Genomic DNA, 20978 nt, shown 5'->3' on the forward strand with positions numbered 1-20978 from the left:
GAGTTAGTTGCCCAGGGACATTTGGTTGATTCTCCATCAGCCCTTTGCACATTAACAGACCATGAACTGATAAGTTCTAATAGACAACCCCTGAGCACGCAGCAGGCTCCCTGCTTACAGTGTTTTCTTACAGTTTGGGATGGATCATTTTGCTTTCTAGACTTGTGGGTGCTCATTTTCCCTCTGTCCCCTCTCTTGGGTGTATAGGTAGGGTTCACTGACGGCTGTTCACCTAGCTGCTGCCTGCCCAAGATGTATGGATGTGGCTGGAGAGCATAAGAAGAACACAGCCCTTGGTTGGAAACCCCTGCTGTCCCTGTGCTTGCAGCCTGGAGATGCCTCAGGTCAGCAAGGGGTCCTGTGCTGTTCCCAGAGTGTTTTGGTTTACCCCAATACCATTGCTTGTGGTTGGGCATTGTGTTTCCTGCAGACCCACCACCTTGGAGCAGTTGATTTGGAATTACTGCCTGTATCAGTGCTGCTTGGGCTGTCGTGGGGTTCTTCTTACACCCATCCTGAGCTTGTTTAACCCCAAAAAGTGCTCCTACAGTTACTGTCCAGAACAAAAGAGCACTTCCAGCTCTGCCCTAGGAACCTGGAACCAGGCACCAACACATGGGGGAAAAGCCAGTGTGTCCTCAGGACAGCATAGGTGATGACAAGTGTTTTCTGCTCCTGTCATTGCTCAGCAGCTTGGGCTAGAACAATGTGTAGGGCTGTACGTAACACTGACGTCTGTGTGCCACTTACGTCCCTCTTCTGGCTCAATGTGGGGCTCCTGAAGTTGAAATTAATAAGGCTTTTGTTTTAGGAAAGGTGATAGTTCCTAAGGAGAGATGGTATCTTTACCAGATCAATGGTTAAAAATAGAGTGAGGCCTTTGCAGGGTTGGTGGGGCTGCGAGAGGTGTCAGACCAGCCAGAGGCACTGGTCCCGGCTGGTTTGGTGATAGCTGTGGAGGGGAAAGGTGCTTTGGAATGTGTGAACCGGCAGCCTGGGATGTCGGGTGGAAAATTGCCTCACTCCATGTCAAGTACCGTGATTTCAATTAGATTTTTCCTTGGTGGATGCACACGAATCCATAGGCAAAAGCTTGATGATTTCTGCCACCTCTGCAGTGTTCTTTATTGGAATGATAAACCCTGACAAGCCCAAGGGTCCTGCTCTGGAAGCCCCCTCAGTCATAGAGTGGTTCATAGAGAGCTGCAGGCACCCAGAAACCTGTGTTGGGCCCCACTGCTTCATCCTCTGGGGCTGTCTGGGTGCTGGGGCTGTGCTGACAGTCTCAGAGCACACACAGGCTGGAAGATGCAGCACAAGCATCCCTTCAGAGATCAAATTGGCCATGGCATTGGGTTGATTTCTGAGGGCGCAGGAGGTCCCTTCAGGAGTTCAGTGTTATAGTGAAAATCAATAAATAACAGACAAAAATGTTCATATGTTTTAAAAAATCATTATCTATTTAAAAAAAAAAAAAAAAACAACAAAAAACAAATCTCTTGGACATTCCCCACACTATATTGCCCATACAATCTTTATGGTTTTTGAGCCCTGATTCAGGAAAACTGGGATAAAAAGTGTGCTTAGAGCAATCCCCTATCAGGGCCAGCCCAGGACCACATGCACAGCTCTCCTGTAGAGACGACCTGCCCCTTGGGAAGAGGAGGCAATCCCACTCGGCAGCAGTGATGCCTCCTTGGAGAGGAAGGAAAACAGCAGAGGCTGATACAGGGAAGGATCAATATAAATGGGTAATACAGAGAGGAAAGATTAAAAGGTTTCCCAAAGCCTTTGGTGGTCACTGGTTTGTTTTTCACATCTCTGCAGGGCAGTGATTTCTGACTGGCCTTACCAGAAGTTGAAGTGGTTTCATTTCTTTGCCTTTCACGCCTGTGTTAGCCCCTCAGGCAGGCACTGAGTGTCCAAGGGGGCCAAGCACCCACTGGCAGGTACATCACTGGCATGGAGTGAACAGGCTTTTAAGAAGGAAGGTGAGTCTCTACATGAACCAAAGGGTAATCACCATGATCCTGTTCTGGATACCTTCCTTTCTTTACCTTTTAAGCTTTAAGAACATCAGACACACACATGCGCATCCACACACAAGTAGCAAAAATAAAATCTGGACCATGTTTGGATGATCTGCACTGGCGATTCATAAATGCCCCAGCACTGCAAGGGGACATGATTCAGGCAGTGCTGGGGTGACCCCTGGGGGCATCAGGGCAGTCTCCCAGCCCTGGGGTAAGGAAAAAGGCAAGTGGGTTGAGAAGGATCACATCTTCCTTGCGAGACAGTTCTTTAGGACATGGTGTAGACCTCTAGCAAACTGGCCACTGCATGCATTCGGTAGAAGATCCCAAAGGGCAGGCAAATATCCACGATGGCCGGCCACATGGAATCACCATAGAAGTTCAGTTCTGTGTCATTGTCAAACTGGGGCCGGGCACCAAAGGCTGGCATGATCCAGAGCTGTTGGAGGAAACAGAATGACACTGCAGTGAGGAAGGTGAGTGGTACAACAAGCACCTTCAATCGCAGCTACCGAGAATGACCTTCTGAGCATGGTACCTATGTTAGGAGCCTGTGTTTCCGTTAAGATAAAGTACGTTCTGAGCTCAGTTTCTATTCGTGGCCAGACAGGCTTGAACCAAGTGTGAAGCACTCACCAGGGGGAGAACTTGAGCACGTTGTCTGTGAGCATGAGCCTGGCCTGTCCAAACTCTTTGGATGGAGCAAGCGAGCGTAGGGCTGAGCTGGCAGCAGCCTGGGCTCTGCTGTGCATGTCTTGCTCGGAAACCCAGCCAGCGTATGTGGCTGCATGGGAGTTGTCAGCGCATCCTCTGTCAGCATATGTGTAATATCAGTGTGAGGACATGATCTGTCTGACTAGCTGGGGATTTGGAGGTGCTCTAAAGACAAAGCATGTGCTTGGAGGTGCAGCTATAACCTTACTTTTCTTTTGTAGGGAATTGTGGTCCCCTGGAAGCGGAAACCCCAACTGAAGTTGTCCAATTTCTCCCCACAGCAACTGGGATCAGCATTTGGGCTTCTAAGCCATGGATTTTGAGATGTGCTGCCATTTCTCAAGAAAACCCTGACTTCACCCCAGGTATTTGTCACTTTACATCCTTTCTTTGGGGATATAAGGGAAGGGTTTAATGTATTTTATTGCTTTTAATAAGCAATTCTACATATCTGCTAATACCTAAATACCAAACTTGATTCTTCTCATGTAACCAATGATTTTATTGTCTGATTTTAGGCTATTGAATAGCCTAAAATGTCATTACTCCAGGGTGGTTGCTCTTGCTTTTAAGTGACAAGAGAATATCAGCTGTCCACATATACAAATATAAGTGTGCTCTCAGTGTAAGGAAGGCACAGAAAGGAGTGGTTTTGCAAAGGCTGCATCCTCTCCTTCCCAGACACTTCTCACTTGCGCTTGCTTCCCTCCCTCCCACCCTTCTCTCTGCATGTACTCACTATGATATTGCTCAGCAGGAGGAACATGGAGATCTCCCTTAAGAACTTCCTCCTCCAGTTCATCCTCTTGGGAGCAGTGAGGGACCTCACAAGGTCAGAAGGATGGATGGCTTCAGCGCCAGAGACTGTGCTAGGGGCCAAGGTGCTGCCGCTGTCAGGCATCCGGAGGGACACTGCATTGATGTTGACAAAGGTGAGTCCATAGAGATCCTTCTGGTGGGAATCATGCTTGTGGTCCTCCTTGGGGGGTTGCCGATGGAGGCCTTCGATAATGAAGATGTTCTGGAAGGTGTGCTGAGCAATCATTAGGAGAGCATACGTGAGGTTGAGTGCGCTGATAGCATTTCTTGGTGTGCTGGCTACAATGGCCACGATGGAGTAGTAAGAAATAGCGTACTGTCCCAAGGCTGCACCCATCAGCAGGGCCACATCCAGGGTCCTGGTTGGGTTCTTGTGCCGATCCATGTCTCTCTTGTCAAACCGGTAGATGACAGAGCCACCAATGCAGACAAGAGACATCAGGCCCAGGCAAACAATGTTGAAGATATAGTACATGGTGAGGGCTTGGCTCTTCTTGCTGGATTCAGTGCTGGAATTAACCTGCACCTCATAAAGAATAAGGACTCCCAAACCACTCACGAGAGTGATGAGGCCCAACACAATGCCTACGAAGAAGGTCCTTCTGAAGAGCCTGAACTTCAGGCGATGAACATGGTGGGAGTGGTGGTCTATGAAGCGTCCAACATTCTTCCACATGACATAGACCATGGCAGAGGCAAAGAGACTGTACTCAATGTTAAAGGGGTACAGCCAAAAGTAGCCGTTCTTGAAGACCTGGCAGATTTGGCTGTTGCAATTGCATTCTTCAGGTGAGCTACTTCTCATTCCCGCTGAAACAAGATAGAAACACATAGGTGCAGTGGTATTAAAACAAGGAGCCAGTGCTTGTTAGCAGCCCTGAAGAACTGTATGCTTAGGGTCAGTGGAAAACTAGACCAAGGACAGAAGAAACAGAAGAATATGTGACCACTTTCAAGACAAGGATATTACAATTTCAGCCTTCTGGTGCTCATGATCTTTCTGAAGTTAGGTGGCAGGTTGAATCTCTCTTTTTCCTTCCCTTCTTCATTCCTACCCCATTTATACAGGACCTTCCACCTTTCTGATTCCTCTGTGATACAGATTAAGAAATTAACGTTAAGACCTGTCTTTTAACATACCAGCTTAGTTAAATGCACCTTCAACTCTCGACAGGCCTTCTGAAAGGGGATAAAACCAGACTCGCAGAACAATTGCTACCTCGTGGGCTCCCTCTCTGGACCAGATGGCTTCACAAATGGACAAATTACCTTTCAAAAGCCATCTGAAGATTTCATCTGTCACATTCTTCTTCAACTTTGAATGTGCTTTGTGAACAGACTCATCTGTCACTGCTGACATCCACACTGCTAAGTTTGTAGTCAGCGTTAGCATCAAGCCGCACCTGCAGAAGAAAGAGAAGGTTCATGATATTAAAGCACTGGCTCTAGGCCGTGTAGCTCTCTGTCTATTTTTGGTCCATGCTCATGAGAATTAGAAAGGCCTGATTCCTCTTGTTGGCTTTGGAAGAGCTTCTCAATAGTGAATAGGTCAACAGGTCTGGATTGGTCTCCAGAAGATCCAGTCTTGCAAAACTGGGCAAGATCTTGGTTTAGGCTGGGACTTGCCCTCTGCGTTGTTGTCTTCCCCATGGAAGCAAAAGTCAGCTATGAATCATTTAATGCTAATTATTTAGTTAATACTAATCTGCTTTAAGTAATGCTTGTATCCTTGAATTGAATCCCAACCCTGCTACATCCATGGGTCATGAACCTCAACCACTTGAGCTGGGATCTAAGGGTAGTTGGAGACTGATCAGGTTTAGTTTTGGCCAGGATAAAGGGAGATGAGATTATCCCCTTGTTGCAACTTAGCTGTGTGATTGAGTGCAGTGGGTTTGTGGTGGCCCAGGTCTTCTGGGTCAATGAAATTCAAAGAGCATCAGTGCTCACCTCGTGACGTTCAGGTGCACGTGGACACAGTCCTTGGCAGAGACCCACAGGAAGTATGTCTGGCAGGAATGAGAAGTTGTCATTTCCAACAAACCAAGAAAGCAAATCACATCATTCTGTAGTAGGGATCTCCCTGCCCAGCGGAGCAAGCTAGAGCCTCTTTTGCTTGGGTCCATCTGCGCCCAGCCCACTAACCCATAATCCTGGCCCTTTGCTGGAAGTGATTTGTTCTTTCTTTGCTCCTCCTGCTCTGTCCCACTGCCATTGCTCTGCCCATGTCCAGCCCCTGTTTCTGTCTAAATTGTTCTTATCTGACCTCTTCTCTCCTTGGTATTGTCCCAGAGCAGATGGTCCTCTATGTAGGACTTCAAACTCCCAGGCAGCCCCTGCCCTGGCTATCATCCTCCCTCTCTGTTCCTCACGGCAAAGGAGACCTGGATGGATGCAGGCTGTGACAAGCATCCTGGCATAAGCCAAAATGTCACAGGATGGGAGCAAATTTAAACTCATGCCTTAAAGTGAGTTGCCATGGCTGGAAGCTGTCCTGGTTGGATGATGTGAGCTGAGTAGGGGCTGAGTGAAGCCACTTGCCTTTGCTGCAGGGGGAGTTGAACTATGTCCCTGAGATGAGAGCTCCAGCTTCCACTGGTGGCTCTGTATCTCTACCCCTCCCTGAGACGGTGCACAACCCTCTTACCTGGATGACCACAAATATTGCTTGCACAATGGGGTAGATTATTTTGATTGCAGACAGGCAGCTGTAGAAGCTTGAGTAATATCCTATTTTGAACACATCCATCACAAGGCTGAAAATGGCAAATAGGATCAGGCCTCCTGTTGAGGAACGAAAATGTCTGTGATTGGACAGATGCACACGTGGGCTAATGCAGACAGATGAGACGAAGAGGAACTATTGCCATGGAGAGGCTTTGCTTCTACTTGTTTTTCCTCTTGCGGTACCCAAATTATCTTGGCACCAACAGACTAATTTTGGGTGGAAGGGATTTTCAGTCAACCTTGTTCTCTGGCTGGGACTAACAGCTCTTGCAAGAGCAATGGCAAGGCTGGGAAGGAACCTGGTGTAAAGTACCAAGAGCTCTTGCAGATAAAGGGAGGCCTGGCAGTGAAACCAGTGGAGAGACTAAGAGCTCACCTCCTGAAGCAGGGCATGGTGCCCCAGCACTGGAGGAGGATGTGCCCCAGATGGTTGCTGTTTCCCTTGTAATAACTGATGCCTCCATGAACTCTCCACCCTGCCTCTCACCTCCAACCCCAGTCCCTGAAGAGCTCCTACCTCTCAGCCAGATGGGTCCAGCATGGGAGTCCTTGCAGAGGATGGCATCTGGGCACCGGGAGGTGCCAAAGAGGTAGAAGATGATCCATATGATGACTATCAGCATCATGACAGTCAGCAGGAAGAAGACATCGTAGTCATGCACAGCGATCTTCTCGAAAGCCCCGCTGCTCACCAACGTGCAGGCCAGTAGTGCCAAGTGCACTGCCAGCAGGATGGAGAACATGCGGCCGCCCTTCTTCCACACTTCCTTGGAGGCAGGAGTGGAGGGAGGCTGATGAGGTTGGTGGCTGAAAGACGCTCTCTGGCTCGAGGCCAGGCTGGCTTTGTCATCCTTGTGTCCACAGCCCATGCTGGAGTTAGGGTGTCCGATCTCGCTGTTCTTCCGCATGGGCTCTTCAGTCATGGTTCAGCTAACGCCTTAGCTGAGGGTTAATGCTGTTGGGAGGAGAGGCCCATGAATGAGAGGAGTCACTTCATTTTGAATAGTGTAGGGCTGGACCAAAGCAGGATGTGATGAGGAGGAGAGGACGTATCAGAGGAACGGGGAAGGCTGAGACAGGGAGCGCAAAAAGACAGATGAGCTCATTTCCAACCTTTCTCTTCCTGGTTCCCTGAAGGCTGCGTTCTTGCTTAAGATGCTTTTGCTTGGGGAGATCCCAGCTCAGCTGAACAAAGTTGCCTAATTTACCACACAACATTTAGGTGTGTATTGAAAAAGCACTAGAAAGGCGCTCACAGGATCAAATATCCTGGGGCTGGCGGCCAAGGTGGTTTGATTTCTAAATGTCAACCACTAAACACTCTGAGAAATGGCATACTTCCTGGCTGGGGAACAGACCATTGCAAGGTAAGAAAGCCCTGGGAATCTTTGGAACATCACGTCACGGCTTAGACCAGTTGCAGCAAGAAGGGTGTGAGTTATCTCTACTGTCGCTCCCTCTGAACCCCCTTGCCCGTGCCAAGCTTGGGACTTCATTGATTCCCAATGAAAAGCCTGAAACAAAGCAAGTTAACCACTCAAAGCCTTCACTGACCTGTTTTGCTGCTCTGGGATCCCAATCTCTGCTCTTTGCCAGGCTGAGAAGTTTTCCTGTCGCTGCAGCTTGGTCAAACGGAGAATTTATACCTGTTGGGATGTCTCTGTGATTTATACCATGTCTGGAGCCGACGGCAGTTCTTCACAGGCTTCTCAGAGAAACTCATGTGATCCATTTTGTGCAATAGCTGATTTTGGGGAAGCATGAGAGAGATGAGGAGATAAGGGTTATTATTTACCTGAGAAGGGCATGAGGTGGCAACACTGCTAAGCATAGCACGGACCGCTCGGACACAGGGTCATGGTCACCAGCGAGCAAAGCCACCCCATCAAACCAATCTCTCTGCGCTTATGGGTTCTCTTCCCTGAAGAGAAGATGGTCTAGGTTGAAGAACTTACCTTTGCTGATGATTTGGGGCTTGGCTTTCTGCTTAACTGAGCACAACATATATTGTGCCTCACCCTGTACTATTCAAATCAGTACCCACTACACCTGCGATGGTTTTGAGGAGAAGGAAGAAATTTGCATTGGTATCTATTCAGTGCCAAGGGAAGCTCAATATTTTCTCACCCACGGTGGCAACAATGAGGAAGATTTATCATTAGAGCAGGGACTGGAATCCATGTCCCTTTGCTGACGCATTGCATTTGACTTCAGGGTGGGTTCACCTTTCTCTTGCCCGCAGGAGCTTAACTTCTGTCCTTTCAAGATGAAAGAAGTCATGCCACAAACCACAATGCAGATGAGATTCTGTCATTTGCCAGGTGAGGGAAGAGCTTTTGCTCAAGATCTTTTTTACCCCACTGTTATATTGTGGTGGGGGAAATAAAAGGACCCAGAGCTGTTCTGAGTGGATGTGGCCAAGTTTTATTCCTTCATGGTGTCACCTCTTTTGGAGATGTCCCTGTTGCTTGTCTCTTCTGGGGCAAGCACAGCTTGGGGCTGTTTGCTGTGCATTTTTAGTCCTATTCCTGCCTGCTCACCTCTGTGCTCTTTCTTGCAGCCCTACAGGGACAGCATCAAACTGAGCTATATGGGATGGTGAAGGAGAGAGCTCACATCTCCCGTACAGCACCGGGAGACCTTCGTGTGTCTTTCCCGTGCTGCCACCAACCGGCTGCCACCAGCAGTGCTGGGTCTGCCCCGCCTGGCCTCCGCTGAGCCTTAGGGGCTGCTCTTCGGGCTGAGTGGTTGATCTCAGCCTGTAGCCATTCCATGGGGAAGCCAGACGCCCAGGTAGTGAATCGGAGCTGATAATGGAGATGTTCTGCACAGGCCAGAGATTCAGAGTGCCCCCGAGCGAAACGCACTGATTTATCGTCCCTCTTTTGTCCTTAACAGCCAGCAACAAAGGAAAGAGCATGTACTGCCTTGGGCAATGCTCCCGGTCCTTCCTGGGAGCTACCATACAGCGTAACAGGCTTAATTAGTAATAAGACAAGAATCATTAAATCACCTTGTAATGAATTGCAGACGTTACTGCGCTGCTTTTCACCCGGAAGGATCCCAGCCACAAATACCTCCATGTCTACTACATCCCACCAGGACTCACTCAAGGAGGCTGAGCGGGTGAGTATGAACCTGCTGATGTGAGCAGACCCTGCGGGGTGGTTTTTTGCTTAGAAAAATAAGCTGTTTTCCTCCTCTCTGCTCATTACCTTCCAGCCCTTTCTGCTGCTGTGTTTCAGTCTTTCCCCTTTTTTCCACTCTTCCCTGCTTTCTCATCCTTGGTTTGCCTCTACCCTCTCCAAACCCCTGCACTGCCCCAGGGCCATGGTGGCAGACACATGGTCCAGCCCTGGAATTCTCTATTCCCAGAGCCAGGACCAGGATGTGGTAGGCAAAACACACAAGACAGGGGGAAGAAATTCCTCCTCCATGACAGCATGTCCCAGGGGATACGATTCAATGTTGGGCACAATGTGTTGCAACAGCTACGTGCTTTGGTCAACATCCAGGCTTGGCTCTGCCTCTCCTGACAGCAGAGGGTGCCCGGGGCTCAGGAATCCTGTGCTGCAGGCATTGCCTGAGGCTGTCCAGCTCCCCGCAGGGCTCACCACAGCCAGGAATCCTGTGTCAGCATAAAAGACACTGGAGAGGCCATTGCGCACATTGTAGGAGGAGTACTGAGCTACAGACAGGAGCGGGTTTGGTTCGAGGAGGTTTTATGGTCTCCATAGAGGGAGAGGGGATGAGGAAGGGAATTTTTCCAGCCTGTGTGTTACTTCAGGTTACCAGGGACTCCTGTTGTGCAATTTGTTGTGCAGTTCCCTGGAAAGCAGAATCCTGTGGGCACAGGCAGGGGAGTCGGGGGACAGGGATGGTGGCTAGGTCTGCTGTTATCTTGCTAGTGAGACTAGGAAAACTATCTATCTATCTATCTATCTATCTATCTATCTATCTATCTATCTATCTATTATCTATCTATCTTTACCAGGAAAACAGCCCTGGCATTGCTTTGAAATCAGGACAGTCACCAAACTTCTCTTGGCCATGTCTGCATGGAGCAGGAGCATCCATCCAGGTCCCAGCTGCTGCCCTACTCTGATGGGGCTGCAAGTGGAGGCCGTGGGGGCTGGTGCTCCATCAGCCCTCGCTTCCTTCCCCGGCTGCTGCTGCCCCTCACTCGAGATGGGGCACCTATGGCGAGGGGCATGCAGGGGCACCAGGCAGGTACCTGGCAGCCTGCTCTGTGCAGGGGGCACATAGACACAGTGAGTTGTCACCGTGCCCACAGCGCTGCTGAGCCCATCGCAGTGATGCTGCTTAATTGAAAGCTGTAATATGCCGTGTTGCTGGTGCGTGAAAGGGTTGTGGCGAGGAGCCGTGAGGGCTGGAGGATGCTTAGGACCCAGGGAAGCGCTGGAGCGCCTGCCTGGCTGTGCTTGGAGCGGCCGGGACTTCTCAGGTGTCCTGGTACAGCGGCGCTGTGCGAGGGAGCCCTCCCCTTCCCCGCGTCCATGCCCATCCTCTGAGCACCCCCTGGGCACCCATGCCCTCGCCCGGGGACCACTGCACACCATGAATGACCAGTACCACCGAGCAGCCCGGGACGGCTACCTGGACCTCCTGAAGGAAGCCACCAAGAAGGACCTGAACTCTCCGGACGAGGATGGCATGACCCCGACCCTATGGGCTGCCTACCACGGCAACCTGGATGCCCTGCGCCTCATCGTCAGCAGAGGGTGAGCACTGGTGAATGCATGGGGCTGGTCCTGGGGACAGAGTAGCTGGGACCCCATCTTTCCCCCTTTCCTGCTTGCAGGTCAGCGTGGATGCAGGTGCCCCACAAAATGATGGCTTCTGTCCATAACATGCCTTCTCCCCCGTTATTTTTGTCTCCTGGTGGTGCTTTGAGTCCAATCCAACACTCCTGATAACCACTGTGTGTTACCCCAGCTCCTCTGACCCTATAACTGCTCCAAACCCTGCTTTCAGCTCTCCAGGGACTTGTCCCCCCCGCAAGTGCTTTGCAGTCCTGAGTCAGGTCCTGTAATGCACTTCAGAGATGAAGTGCAAACACATTGGGTCACTGCCATGAAAAAAGCCCTTTTAAATGAGAGGCAGAGAGAATAACTGCTCCTTCTGTCCCGATAACTGCTCACATAATGATGTGCGCAGTGCCAGCTGGCAGTTGGTGACTCTTGTCTGGTTTATCCAAAGCAGGGTCTCAATATGTGACCCCCGGGCAGCCTGTCATGCACCCAGAGCCCAGGGAAACCAGGAGCAGGTTCCCCAAGCGCAGGTTTAAGTCCAGTCTCCCTCACTGGGGCTGCTTGATGCTGATCTGTCTCTCAATACCTCACCCTGGGCTGCCAAAGCTGGCTCTGTACACATGGATGTAGTGGAGGGATGGGAGTGGGACTATGGGGGCTTTTCAGACTGAAGGCTTTACATCTTGGTGTTGGAGGAACTTGCTAAGGCAAGATCTGCCATGCCTAGTTCCTTCTTGAGCAGTACATGACATTCTTGTTGTTACCAGCCTCCCAAGGGAGCACGTGCCAGCACTTCTCTCTGCTCCAGCAGCTTTTCTGAGCACCTCATCTAACGGCATCCAAAGTGGAGCAACCTCTGCCTTGTGTTGAGAGATTACTGGTGGTGCTGATTTTGATTTATTTCTTTCTAATATTGAATAATAGTGCTGAGGTGGGCAGCCTGGATGTTCAGCACCCCTCCTTGGAAGGGCTTTGCTTCTCCATGTTGGGCCAGGGCTCAGTGGGGCCACCAGGCAACCAAGCAGGGATTTTCTGTGTCCACCCTGGGCTGTGTTTGCAGCTCTTGTACCCGATCACTGTGCCTGTTCCTGGGCTTTCAGCATCCCCTGATGCTCTGGTCTGATTGTGAGAAGTCCTTCAGTGCCTGATGCAATGGGAGTGTGCTCAAGAAAACAGGATTTTGGAGTCTGGAGGGGATAAGGCATCCCTCTGAGTGGTGCACCCTGAGATGCTCTTGGGCTGAGCGCCCCGTGATGCTTCCCTGGATGGGGCACTTACTGTGTGCCTCCCAGAGAGGCTGTGCCCAGCATAAACCTGCCCTGAGCTCTGCCAGGAGGGGAATCACCACCCAGGGCCAGAGAGACAAGGGCGGGAGCTCTGGGGATGAGACCCTGAAGTCAAAAAGGGTTCCAAAGACTCTTTGATGGCACAAAGGTCAGTGTGAAAGGCCCCTGCCATGGATGAACACCCCTCCAGAAAGGCTTTGGATTGACCCACAGCATGGGCCTATAAGACTGACTTTATATCTCTTTATATCATTATATGTCCTCATATTGGCCACCTCCACCCTGCAGCACCACTGCCTGCCCTGTCGACCCACACATCCAAACCAACAGTTTCTGCCTCTCCACAAAGCCTTTTCCATGGCTGCTTTTCCATGGAGGGGCCCCTTTTATAAGTTCACATTGGATTAAAAAGTCCTTGTGGGCTCAATCATGTCCGAGTGCAGCTCGGCTGCTGTTTAATTAACAGCCTAATATACATTTGTTCCTGACAGGAAAATAGCCTGGCAAAAGCCCAGTGCCCTTTACGTGATGGATGGTGGAACAAAACGTGTGTCTGCGGGCTGCAGGATGTGTTTACATCAATGCATTCATCTCTGTGTGTCAGATCCTTGCCCAGGACCACACAGAGATCAGCAAAGCCTCCTTGCCCTCCTGCAGCTCAATACAGGCACATCTCTGCTCCCTGGAGCCAATCTTGGGTCTGTGAGAGGCAGGAGAGCCTGGCACAGGGGTGCAGGAGAGGGGGAATTGTGCAGGACGCAGGAGAGCCCATCGTCAGCCCCTGTGATTTTCTGCTAGTGCTTAGGATGATGTGCAATGGTCTTTGTCTTGTTCAGAAGTGAAACTTAGTTCTGTGTTGGGTATGTTACTATAAAGACTGGGAGGCAAGAGGGAGGACCCCTGAGTGCCCCAGAATGTCAGGGCATTTCTCTCTGGCCTCTGCTATTCTTTGGCAGAGAGAGCCCTGCACAGCAAGGCAGGACAATGTGGGACTGAGGCATGGGATGGTGCTGGGAGAAGTGAAGGTTTTGGGGCTGGGCTGGCTCCACGCAGGGATAGGGTGGGAGGCGTTAAGGATGTGAGGGGGCTGGTTAACCTTTGACTGGGTTGCAGGAGGATGCTGAGGCACAAGGGGTGATGGGGCGGCAAGAAACTCCAAATCCTCCTTGCCAGCACTGGGCAGTGGTACTGGTGCCCAATGGACACTTAGGGTTATCTAGGCTCTGTCATCAGTGCTCTGTTCATAACAGCTGGGGATGTCTCTGCCTCTGTGCCACCTCTGCATGGGGATGGAGAGAGGGTTTGGGACAGAGGGATCAGCAGTGGCTCATCCTTCTTGTCTGCAATACAAAAAGCCTTTTTCTTCCTCCTGGCTGGGCTCCAGTGAGAGAAGCAAACTCAATTAACATGATGGCTGGGAAGATGCAGGCTGGCATTTGGCACTGCAGCTTTTCAGAGGCAGTAATTCTTCAGCGTGGTTCGTTATGAACTGCAGTGGCAGTGGTGGGCATCGGTCCAGCTCCAGTTAACCATGGGTCTGGGCCCTCAGCTGGGAATAGCCAGGACTTCCTTGCCTTGGAGTGGACCACAGGAGAGGTGAGGATGTGTCTTTCTGCTAGACATGCCCCCAGTTAGCTTTGTCGCCTTTGCGGGTATGTGCCTCAGTTTCCCTTCTTACAATGGGCATCACGGATGCTGTGGATGTTAATGGCAGAGGGATGCAAGCAGCTCAGCAGTGGGTGGGATGGGACAAGAGGGCTCCTGACATCAGCCAGGCTGCTTGAGGGACTCGCATCACCCTGGCTGGGGCAGGTTGCAGTGGAAGATGCAGCAGAGCACGTGAAGGTGATGTGCACCCCTGCACACCGCAGTGCTCAAAGCCACACCGGTGCCGAGCTGGGGAGACCTTCCCCTGGGCCGTGCCTGCCGGGAGGGTGAAGGAGCAGGGTGGAGCGTGCCTGTAGCCTCCTTGCTTCCGGCACCTGAGCTGGCTCCTGGAGTCAGGCTGAGATCAGGACATGGGGAAGTGCTGAGCCAGTAGACGTGCCCCCAGGCGCTACCACAGCAGTAATAATCACCAGCAACAATAGCTGCTGGCCTGGCTTTCTGTTGGTGCAAGAGGTAGAGAGCCCTGAGGGGAAGCTCATCTACAGCATCTGTGCTGGATCTAGGGGGATTTGAACTTGGAGAAAAGCTAAATCCTTGACCTACCACCACCTGGACCTACCACAACACCCAAAGCTCTGCTCTCGGTCCAAAACCTCATCTTTTCTGCTCATTTCTAAGCTTTACTCGGTTCATTGCCCTGGCTATGTTGAAGTTGGTGGGTTTTTTCCTTCCAGCCATGAATGAGTTTTCCTCTTCCTACACCCAAAAACATTTTATGGGAGCCAGAGGCACTCCGCACCCAGCTGGCTCCTGGTCTGAGGGCCTGATCCTTCACACACACCATGAGCCAGAGCATGAGCCAGCCCAATGCTATCAGAGGAACTTCACACATGCAGCCAGGGAAGGACATGTGTAAGTGCCGCTGGATTCTCCAGCTAATTGGGATCCTATGGAGAAGTGGAGGGGAAAAACCAGCAGGAAGGGAGTGAGTGTGCCTGTCACGGTGCAAAGGGAGTGACTCAGGACATGCACATGTCCACCTAAGGGGCTCAATTAACAGTGTTTTTCATAATGATTATTACAGGAGTTGACTCAGCACTCGAAAACGCTTTGAAGTTGAGAAGTGCTGCGCTCTATACCTGTTATTAACATAGGTTCCCACTTAGTGGACCCTGCAGTCAGCATCTCCTCGTGTGCAGCGCCCTGGAGGGGAAGGTTTGCTCAGACAGACACCTGCCAGAGGGAGGGCCTCATGTTTATTATCTGTGCTGGATCAAACACCTCTACTTTGCAAGTCACCGTTCTTCTTCCCTTTGGATGCATTTGTAGCGCCTGCGGCAGGCATTTATAGGGCAAAGGGACCCAGAGATCTAATTTTGCTCGAATGCTCTTGCTTTTAGACAGTAGAAATGCCCAGGGAAAGCTAGTTTTGATGCACTCACTCATGAGGGGAAAGTAGACCTTCAAATATGAATCCCCCAAGACCTTCCCCTTTGCCAGCTGGACCAGCCAGCCATGAGAATGGGCTCTATGGATGGAGCATCCATACACTTGGCCTGGGGAGCAGATGATTTCTAGTGAGTCCATTGCTAATTCCGTGCCCCCATCATGAGTCCATGTACCTGTTGGGACCCTCATGGTGCCCTGGCTCATCTGCCCGCCCGTGTTGGGCACACATGTGCCTGTTCAGAGCACACGTAAACAAACCAACCACCCTCCACACGCCGGAGTCCTACCGCCAGCGCCGGCAGTTCCAGTTTCACTGGCTCTTTAATCCAGCCCCATCAATAATTCACTCCTCTCTTGCAATTCATCAAATATTTATCCTCCCCATGAATTTCCCAGCCTGGGCATGTCACTATGAGGGTAGAGATGAGGGCTGGGGAGTTGCCACTCCTGGAAACTGGGCATTGCTACAGCACTGGCAGCTCCCTCCTCTCCTTCTGCTGGTTTCACAGCTCTTCAACCCTGTGATCTGCCCTTCTCCCTAACACCCATCTTTGAAGCCTTTCTTTGCTTCTAAGAGAGATATGTCCTGCAGGGTTTGTGGGTCTTTTGGATCTTACGCAGTTTTGAACCTTTTAACTAACTTGCTGAGTTTGCCAGCAGGCTCGGGGTTGTACTTACTAAGTTTCTACAAACCCTGTGAAAACACGAGATTGGTAGAGCTATTGGTGATGCTTCCACAAGGGAAAAGCTGAGCACACCTCAGAGCAGCATTTAGGGAATGCAGGCAGGAAGCTCACACTCTGAGTCCAAGTAATCTCCAGCTTAATATCTGGACACTGTCTTTATTGCTTCTGCCTTTTTCCGAATCATTTCCCTTCAGTATTTCATAGCTGGGATGTCAGCAAAGCCTGAGGGTTGCAACTGAGTCATTACACCAGCTGGTGGCTCTGCTCTGGCTCTGCTGTTCTGTTATGGGAGTGTGGATGTGCTGGATGAGGACAAAGCTGTTATGGGTGCTAGGGATGAAGATGCAAAGCAGACCAGGAAAGAAATCCCTCAGCTCCTGTGATCTCCGTGCTCTTCCTCTGAAGTACTTTTCAGGCTCTTTCAAGTGTGACGAGCCATAGCACAGAGCATGTGGGGCTGGGGAGGGGGTTGAGGGCTCTGCTGCTCCCAGCTCTTCTCAACACAGATCCCAAAGCAGCAAAGAGGAAAGTAACACTGGTTGACAGTCTCAAGTGTGCATTTGCCTTCCAGACTCCTGGTGTCAGCGGGGCTTGGAGCTGATGTCTTCATGGTTGAGAGACAATGCTTGGTTCCTCATTGGAAGAGTGGTGATGAAACGGGCAGGAGCTGTGCTGAGACAGAGCCCTGCTGCCCACGGGAGTTGCTTTTGAGGGTGGTGGAGCTGCACAGCCTTAATAAAAGGCTTTGCCTTATCCCTGTGCAGGAAGGGAGAGCGCCTTGTTGACAGATACTGCTGCTGGCTGCATATCATTAGCACACGCACTCAGGCGAAGGCTGGTGCCAGCAGGGGTGTGAACTGGCTCTTGTTTCAGCAGGTCACAAATAGAGAGGAATGTCAGGAGGACCAGCTTCCCCTGAATCCCTGGTTTGTGTCTGTCCTGCCATGGGAGGCAGATGTGGGCAAGCGGTTGTGCCCTGTCAGCAGCTTGCTGGGGTAGGGGCTGGCACGGTGTGAGAAGAGATGCTGATGGCATTAGTCGAGTGTCCTGCTCTTGAGGAGCGCAGAAACCTAATCTCCACTTTCTCTGAAACTGGATTCTCAGGATGTGCTAATACCAATGTGCTCCAAGCCATGCAATCGAGACCAAGCGTGGTACAGCAAAAACTCCCAACAAAACCCCAAGGCCAAGGCCAGCAAGAAGGAACATGTGTCTCCTGAGAGCTAAATTCATGTCATGACTTGCATGTCAGGCACATGATTCCATGTCAGTGGTACACCCCTCCAGAAACCCCCTTAAAATTAAGCTGTGGGGGCCAGAGGCATGTAGCTTCATATTTTGAGCTTCATCTATTTCATATTTTAGGAGCTCATGGTACTGATTTGGCCCTGCACAAGTGGGAATGTCTCAGTAGAGTCTGCCAACCATGCCTGCATGTTAACCGGTTCTTTTCTTGCTGTCTAGGGGGGATCCAGACAAATGTGACATCTGGGGGAACACCCCTCTCCACTTGGCAGCAGCCAATGGCCACCTCAACTGCCTTTCCTTCCTCATCTCTTTTGGGGCCAACATCTGGTGCCTGGACAATGACTACCACACCCCGCTGGACATGGCAGCCATGAAGGGGCACATGGAGTGTGTGCGATACCTGGACTCGATAGCTGCCAAGCAGAGCAGCCTCAACCCCAAGCTGGTGAGCAAACTGAAGGACAAGGCCTTTCGGGATGCGGAGCGGAGGATTAAAGACTGTGTGAAGCTGCAGAAGAAGCACCACGAAAGGATGGAGAAACGGTACAGAAAGGAGATGTCAGATAATTCGGATACCATGAGCTTCTCCAGCTATTCAAGTAGCACCTTAAGCAAGAAGTTCCAGCACATGTCTATGGTGACTTCCCTGCCATACTCACAAGCCACCATCCATGGCACAGCCAAGGGAAAGACAAAAATACAAAAGAAGCTGGAGAAGAAGAAGCAAGTGGATGGGACGTTCAAGATCTATGAGGATGGGAGGAAAAGTGTGCGGTCTCTATCTGGTCTGCAGCTGGGGAACGATGTCATGTTTGTGAAGCAGGGCACATACGCCAGTCCCAAGGAATGGACCCGGCGTAATATCAGAGACATGTTCCTCACGGATGAAGACACTGTCTCCCGTGCCATAAGTGACCCAGGTTTGCACATGGACTCGGCCCATTCGGAAGTCAGCACCGACTCTGGCCACGACTCCTTGTTCAACCGCCCCGGGCTCGGCACCATGGTGTTCCGGCGCAACTATGTCAGCGGTGGGCTTTTTGGGATCGGCCGGGAGGACGCTGGCACATTGGGTGAAGACAACACAGATGGGGTAGGTGTCAAACTGCGGAGCCGCCTGCAGCGCTCGCCAAGTCTCAACGATAGCATTGGCAGTGCCAACAGCCTGCAGGAGAGGAACGCGGAGGAGCTGCCCTGGGATGAGGTGGAGCTGGGCTTAGATGATGATGATGAACCAGATACCAGTCCCTTGGAGACTTTTCTGGCTTCCCTGCACATGTTTGAGTTCATCTCCATCTTGAAGAAGGAAAAGATTGACCTGGAGGCCCTCATGCTGTGTTCAGACAATGACCTGAAGAGCATCAATATCCCGTTGGGCCCTAGGAAAAAGATTGTGGATGCCATCCAGAGGAGACGACAAACTCTGGAGAAGCCAGATGTCATTGTAGACACTGAACTGTAAGTAGGAGATGGGGCCTCTGAGAGATTAAAGCCTTCAGCAGGTGGAGATGTGGATAATGTAAGGTCTTGGTTTCAACCCACTTGGAAGAGTAGGAGTCCAGGTAACCTCAGTGCTTTTGTGTGTGGGCAAATTCCTGCTCGTGTGGAAATGATGAGAGTTCATAGAGGTAGCAACAGCGTTAGCTCATTACTCAACAGCTCTAATGTGGCTGGGCAGGACGTGAAGCCCTTGTTTGGTTTCATAACCTGTATGAATGCAGACTGCTCTGTGGTCTGATTCTTCTGTGTCCCCGTAGCTGGGATTTTCAACCAAGCTCAGGCTTGTCTTGACTCTTCACCTTTTGAAGGCATTAGGAAATCAGCCACAATTCCCGGTGGGAGCAGGCTGACGGCAGTGCCCAGCGCCATTGGGAATCCTTCCCCAGATACTTGAGATCTTACTCAGACCTTTGGAGACTGCATATTTGGGTTGGAATTGTTGCTGTTCTATGGTGTTTGGTTGGTTTGGTTCGAAGGACCACGTGCCATGGAGGTGAAGGGAAGGCGTCAGTGTGCTCTTCCCACTGTCACATCTGCTGACACCCCAATTCACTGTGTGCTTTGGGCTTGCCGGCCTTCAAGTATCCGTGTGCTTCTAGCTGGTTTCACAGCTTTCAGAACACTCAGGCCTGAATCCTCAGGGTGCTGATGGGTTTCTCTCTTTCCCTTTGCAGATAGCATCATCATCTTTTTTTTAATGATCCAGAAACAAACCCAGTTCTAAGTTGCCAGAAAACACAAGCCAGAGACTCCCTTCCTGGGGCAGCTGAAAGCTACAGCCATCCCCAGCGGTCCCTCTGGACTGCCCTCCTGCTCCCTCGCTCTGCTCCCTGCCTGTGCAATGCTCCCAGGCGGTACCTGCTACAGAGGGATGACGGCTGAGATCGGACCAGGCAGCTCCTGCCAACCTTGAAGGGATGACGGTCATTGCTCGCTGGAGGAAGAAGCGTGCTGCACTGTGCTGTCACAGGCTGTGAGACCACACAAGCCAGGAGTGGAAGGAGATACGTGATCATATTATCAAAGGGACCTAAAATAAATAGTTACAATCCATTCCTTCTTGAACAAGTGGTTGATGTGGGGCTTGGGCTGGAGGAGCAGAGATGGGGAGTCCTGGTCTCTCTTCTGGTTCTCGTTGTATTGTTTGTTATTGGGGTTTGGAAGGGAGTTTTGATTACTGTGGTTTGGGGCTGTGCCAGCCCTGACTATAGCCAGCACATCCCTGAGTCCAGTCCACGCTGTCTTCTGAAATGAAGACATGTTTGAACACGTTGGTAGGTGCCTTCCAGTGGTCAAACTGCTCTCCCATGGAGGCAATGTTTCTGTCCCATCTCTCCAGGGCATTAAGCGAAGTTTGTGTGTGAAGGACCTTGATTTTTGCCTCCAGGAGCATCCCAGGACCCAGCATAACACCAGGCTGCAGCCCAGAGCCTCTTCCAAGAATCCCTGATGTATCAGTGCTCAAAACACAGCTCTGAACAGTAGGATTCAGTGTTCTGCACAGACCCATCACATCTCTCACTGACCACTGCACTCCCTTTCCAAACCCTCAGCTCCATTGCACCTATGGATGGCTCCTGGGTGGCAGGAGTGGTTCTGGGGTGCAGGAGCAGGATGGGGACCTGGGAAGTGACATATCCTAGTGGGAGAGTCAACAGCCCCTTGCTATGGGGTATTGGCCATATGCCTGTTCAGGCTGTGATGCAAACTACCAGATCAGAGAAGTGCCGCGTGTTGTTGTTGGTACTGCTTATCCAGCCTTATCTCAAGGATGCAAATGGTAAGAAATGACCGGAGCACAGTGACTCCTGACAGTCTGTGTGTGCTCACCCCAGGTCTGGCTGGGATCTGGACCATGCTTGTCCCTTTGGAGCTGTGGAAGTCGTGGTTTTGCTGTTTGGAGGATGGGGATTTGTTTGGTGTGAAGCTGTGCTGCTCCCTGCCTGTGCATGCCCTGGGTGTGTGTGTAGTGGAGCAAAAGTACTCTTTGAAGGTGGCTTTGTGTCCTACTGCCCCTCAAGTGGCTGAAGCCCCCCAAGGAGAGGTGTGAGGTCCCAGCCTTGTGCTGCTGCACACATTGATGCTCCAGTATCAGCTAAACACCACCGCAGCACTGCAGGACCGAGATCTTTCTGC

General features: G+C 51.1%; 2 protein-coding genes across 4 annotated transcripts; one reads left to right on the plus strand and one right to left on the minus strand.

The window, feature by feature from the left end:
- Positions 1 to 1502: 1502 nt before the first annotated feature.
- Positions 1503 to 7989, minus strand: OTOP2 (otopetrin 2). Of its 2 annotated transcripts, XM_030506571.1 has the most exons (7): positions 7848 to 7989; positions 6811 to 7248; positions 6214 to 6350; positions 5517 to 5575; positions 4836 to 4969; positions 3487 to 4376; positions 1503 to 2472 (listed from the first exon to the last, which is right to left on the minus strand). In XM_030506571.1, exons 2-7 carry the CDS (start codon positions 7214 to 7216, stop codon positions 2302 to 2304), a joined length of 1797 nt encoding a protein of 598 aa, XP_030362431.1. In that variant the 5' UTR covers positions 7217 to 7248; positions 7848 to 7989; the 3' UTR covers positions 1503 to 2301. The 2 variants fall into 2 exon arrangements, with proteins under 2 accessions (XP_030362431.1, XP_030362432.1); XM_030506572.1 differs by lacking the exon at positions 7848 to 7989 and having other exon boundaries at positions 6811 to 7269.
- A 2620-nt stretch (positions 7990 to 10609) lies between these two features.
- USH1G (USH1 protein network component sans) lies at positions 10610 to 19895 on the plus strand. Of its 2 annotated transcripts, XM_030506573.1 has the most exons (3): positions 10610 to 11035; positions 17559 to 18800; positions 19517 to 19895. In XM_030506573.1, exons 1-3 carry the CDS (start codon positions 10635 to 10637, stop codon positions 19518 to 19520), a joined length of 1647 nt encoding a protein of 548 aa, XP_030362433.1. In that variant the 5' UTR covers positions 10610 to 10634; the 3' UTR covers positions 19521 to 19895. The 2 variants fall into 2 exon arrangements, with proteins under 2 accessions (XP_030362433.1, XP_030362434.1); XM_030506574.1 differs by lacking the exon at positions 19517 to 19895 and having other exon boundaries at positions 17559 to 18804.
- Positions 19896 to 20978: the final 1083 nt, after the last annotated feature.

This window comes from Strigops habroptila, chromosome 14, assembly GCF_004027225.2.
Source record: "Strigops habroptila isolate Jane chromosome 14, bStrHab1.2.pri, whole genome shotgun sequence".
Taxonomy (NCBI): domain Eukaryota; kingdom Metazoa; phylum Chordata; class Aves; order Psittaciformes; family Psittacidae; genus Strigops; species Strigops habroptila.

Coding starts and splice junctions, on each gene's coding strand:
- USH1G (XM_030506573.1), top strand. CDS start 10,635: ATGCCGTGTTGCTGGTGCGTGAAAGGGTTGTGGCGAGGAGCCGTGAGG. Junction 11,036..17,558: donor CGCCTCATCGTCAGCAGAGG/GTGAGCACTGGT, acceptor CTTGCTGTCTAG/GGGGGATCCAGACAAATGTG.
- OTOP2 (XM_030506571.1), bottom strand. CDS start 7,216: ATGACTGAAGAGCCCATGCGGAAGAACAGCGAGATCGGACACCCTAAC. Junction 4,970..5,516: donor GTGCACCTGAACGTCACGAG/GTGAGCACTGAT, acceptor TTTCTTCTGCAG/GTGCGGCTTGATGCTAACGC. Junction 4,377..4,835: donor CTTCAGATGGCTTTTGAAAG/GTAATTTGTCCA, acceptor ATCTTGTTTCAG/CGGGAATGAGAAGTAGCTCA.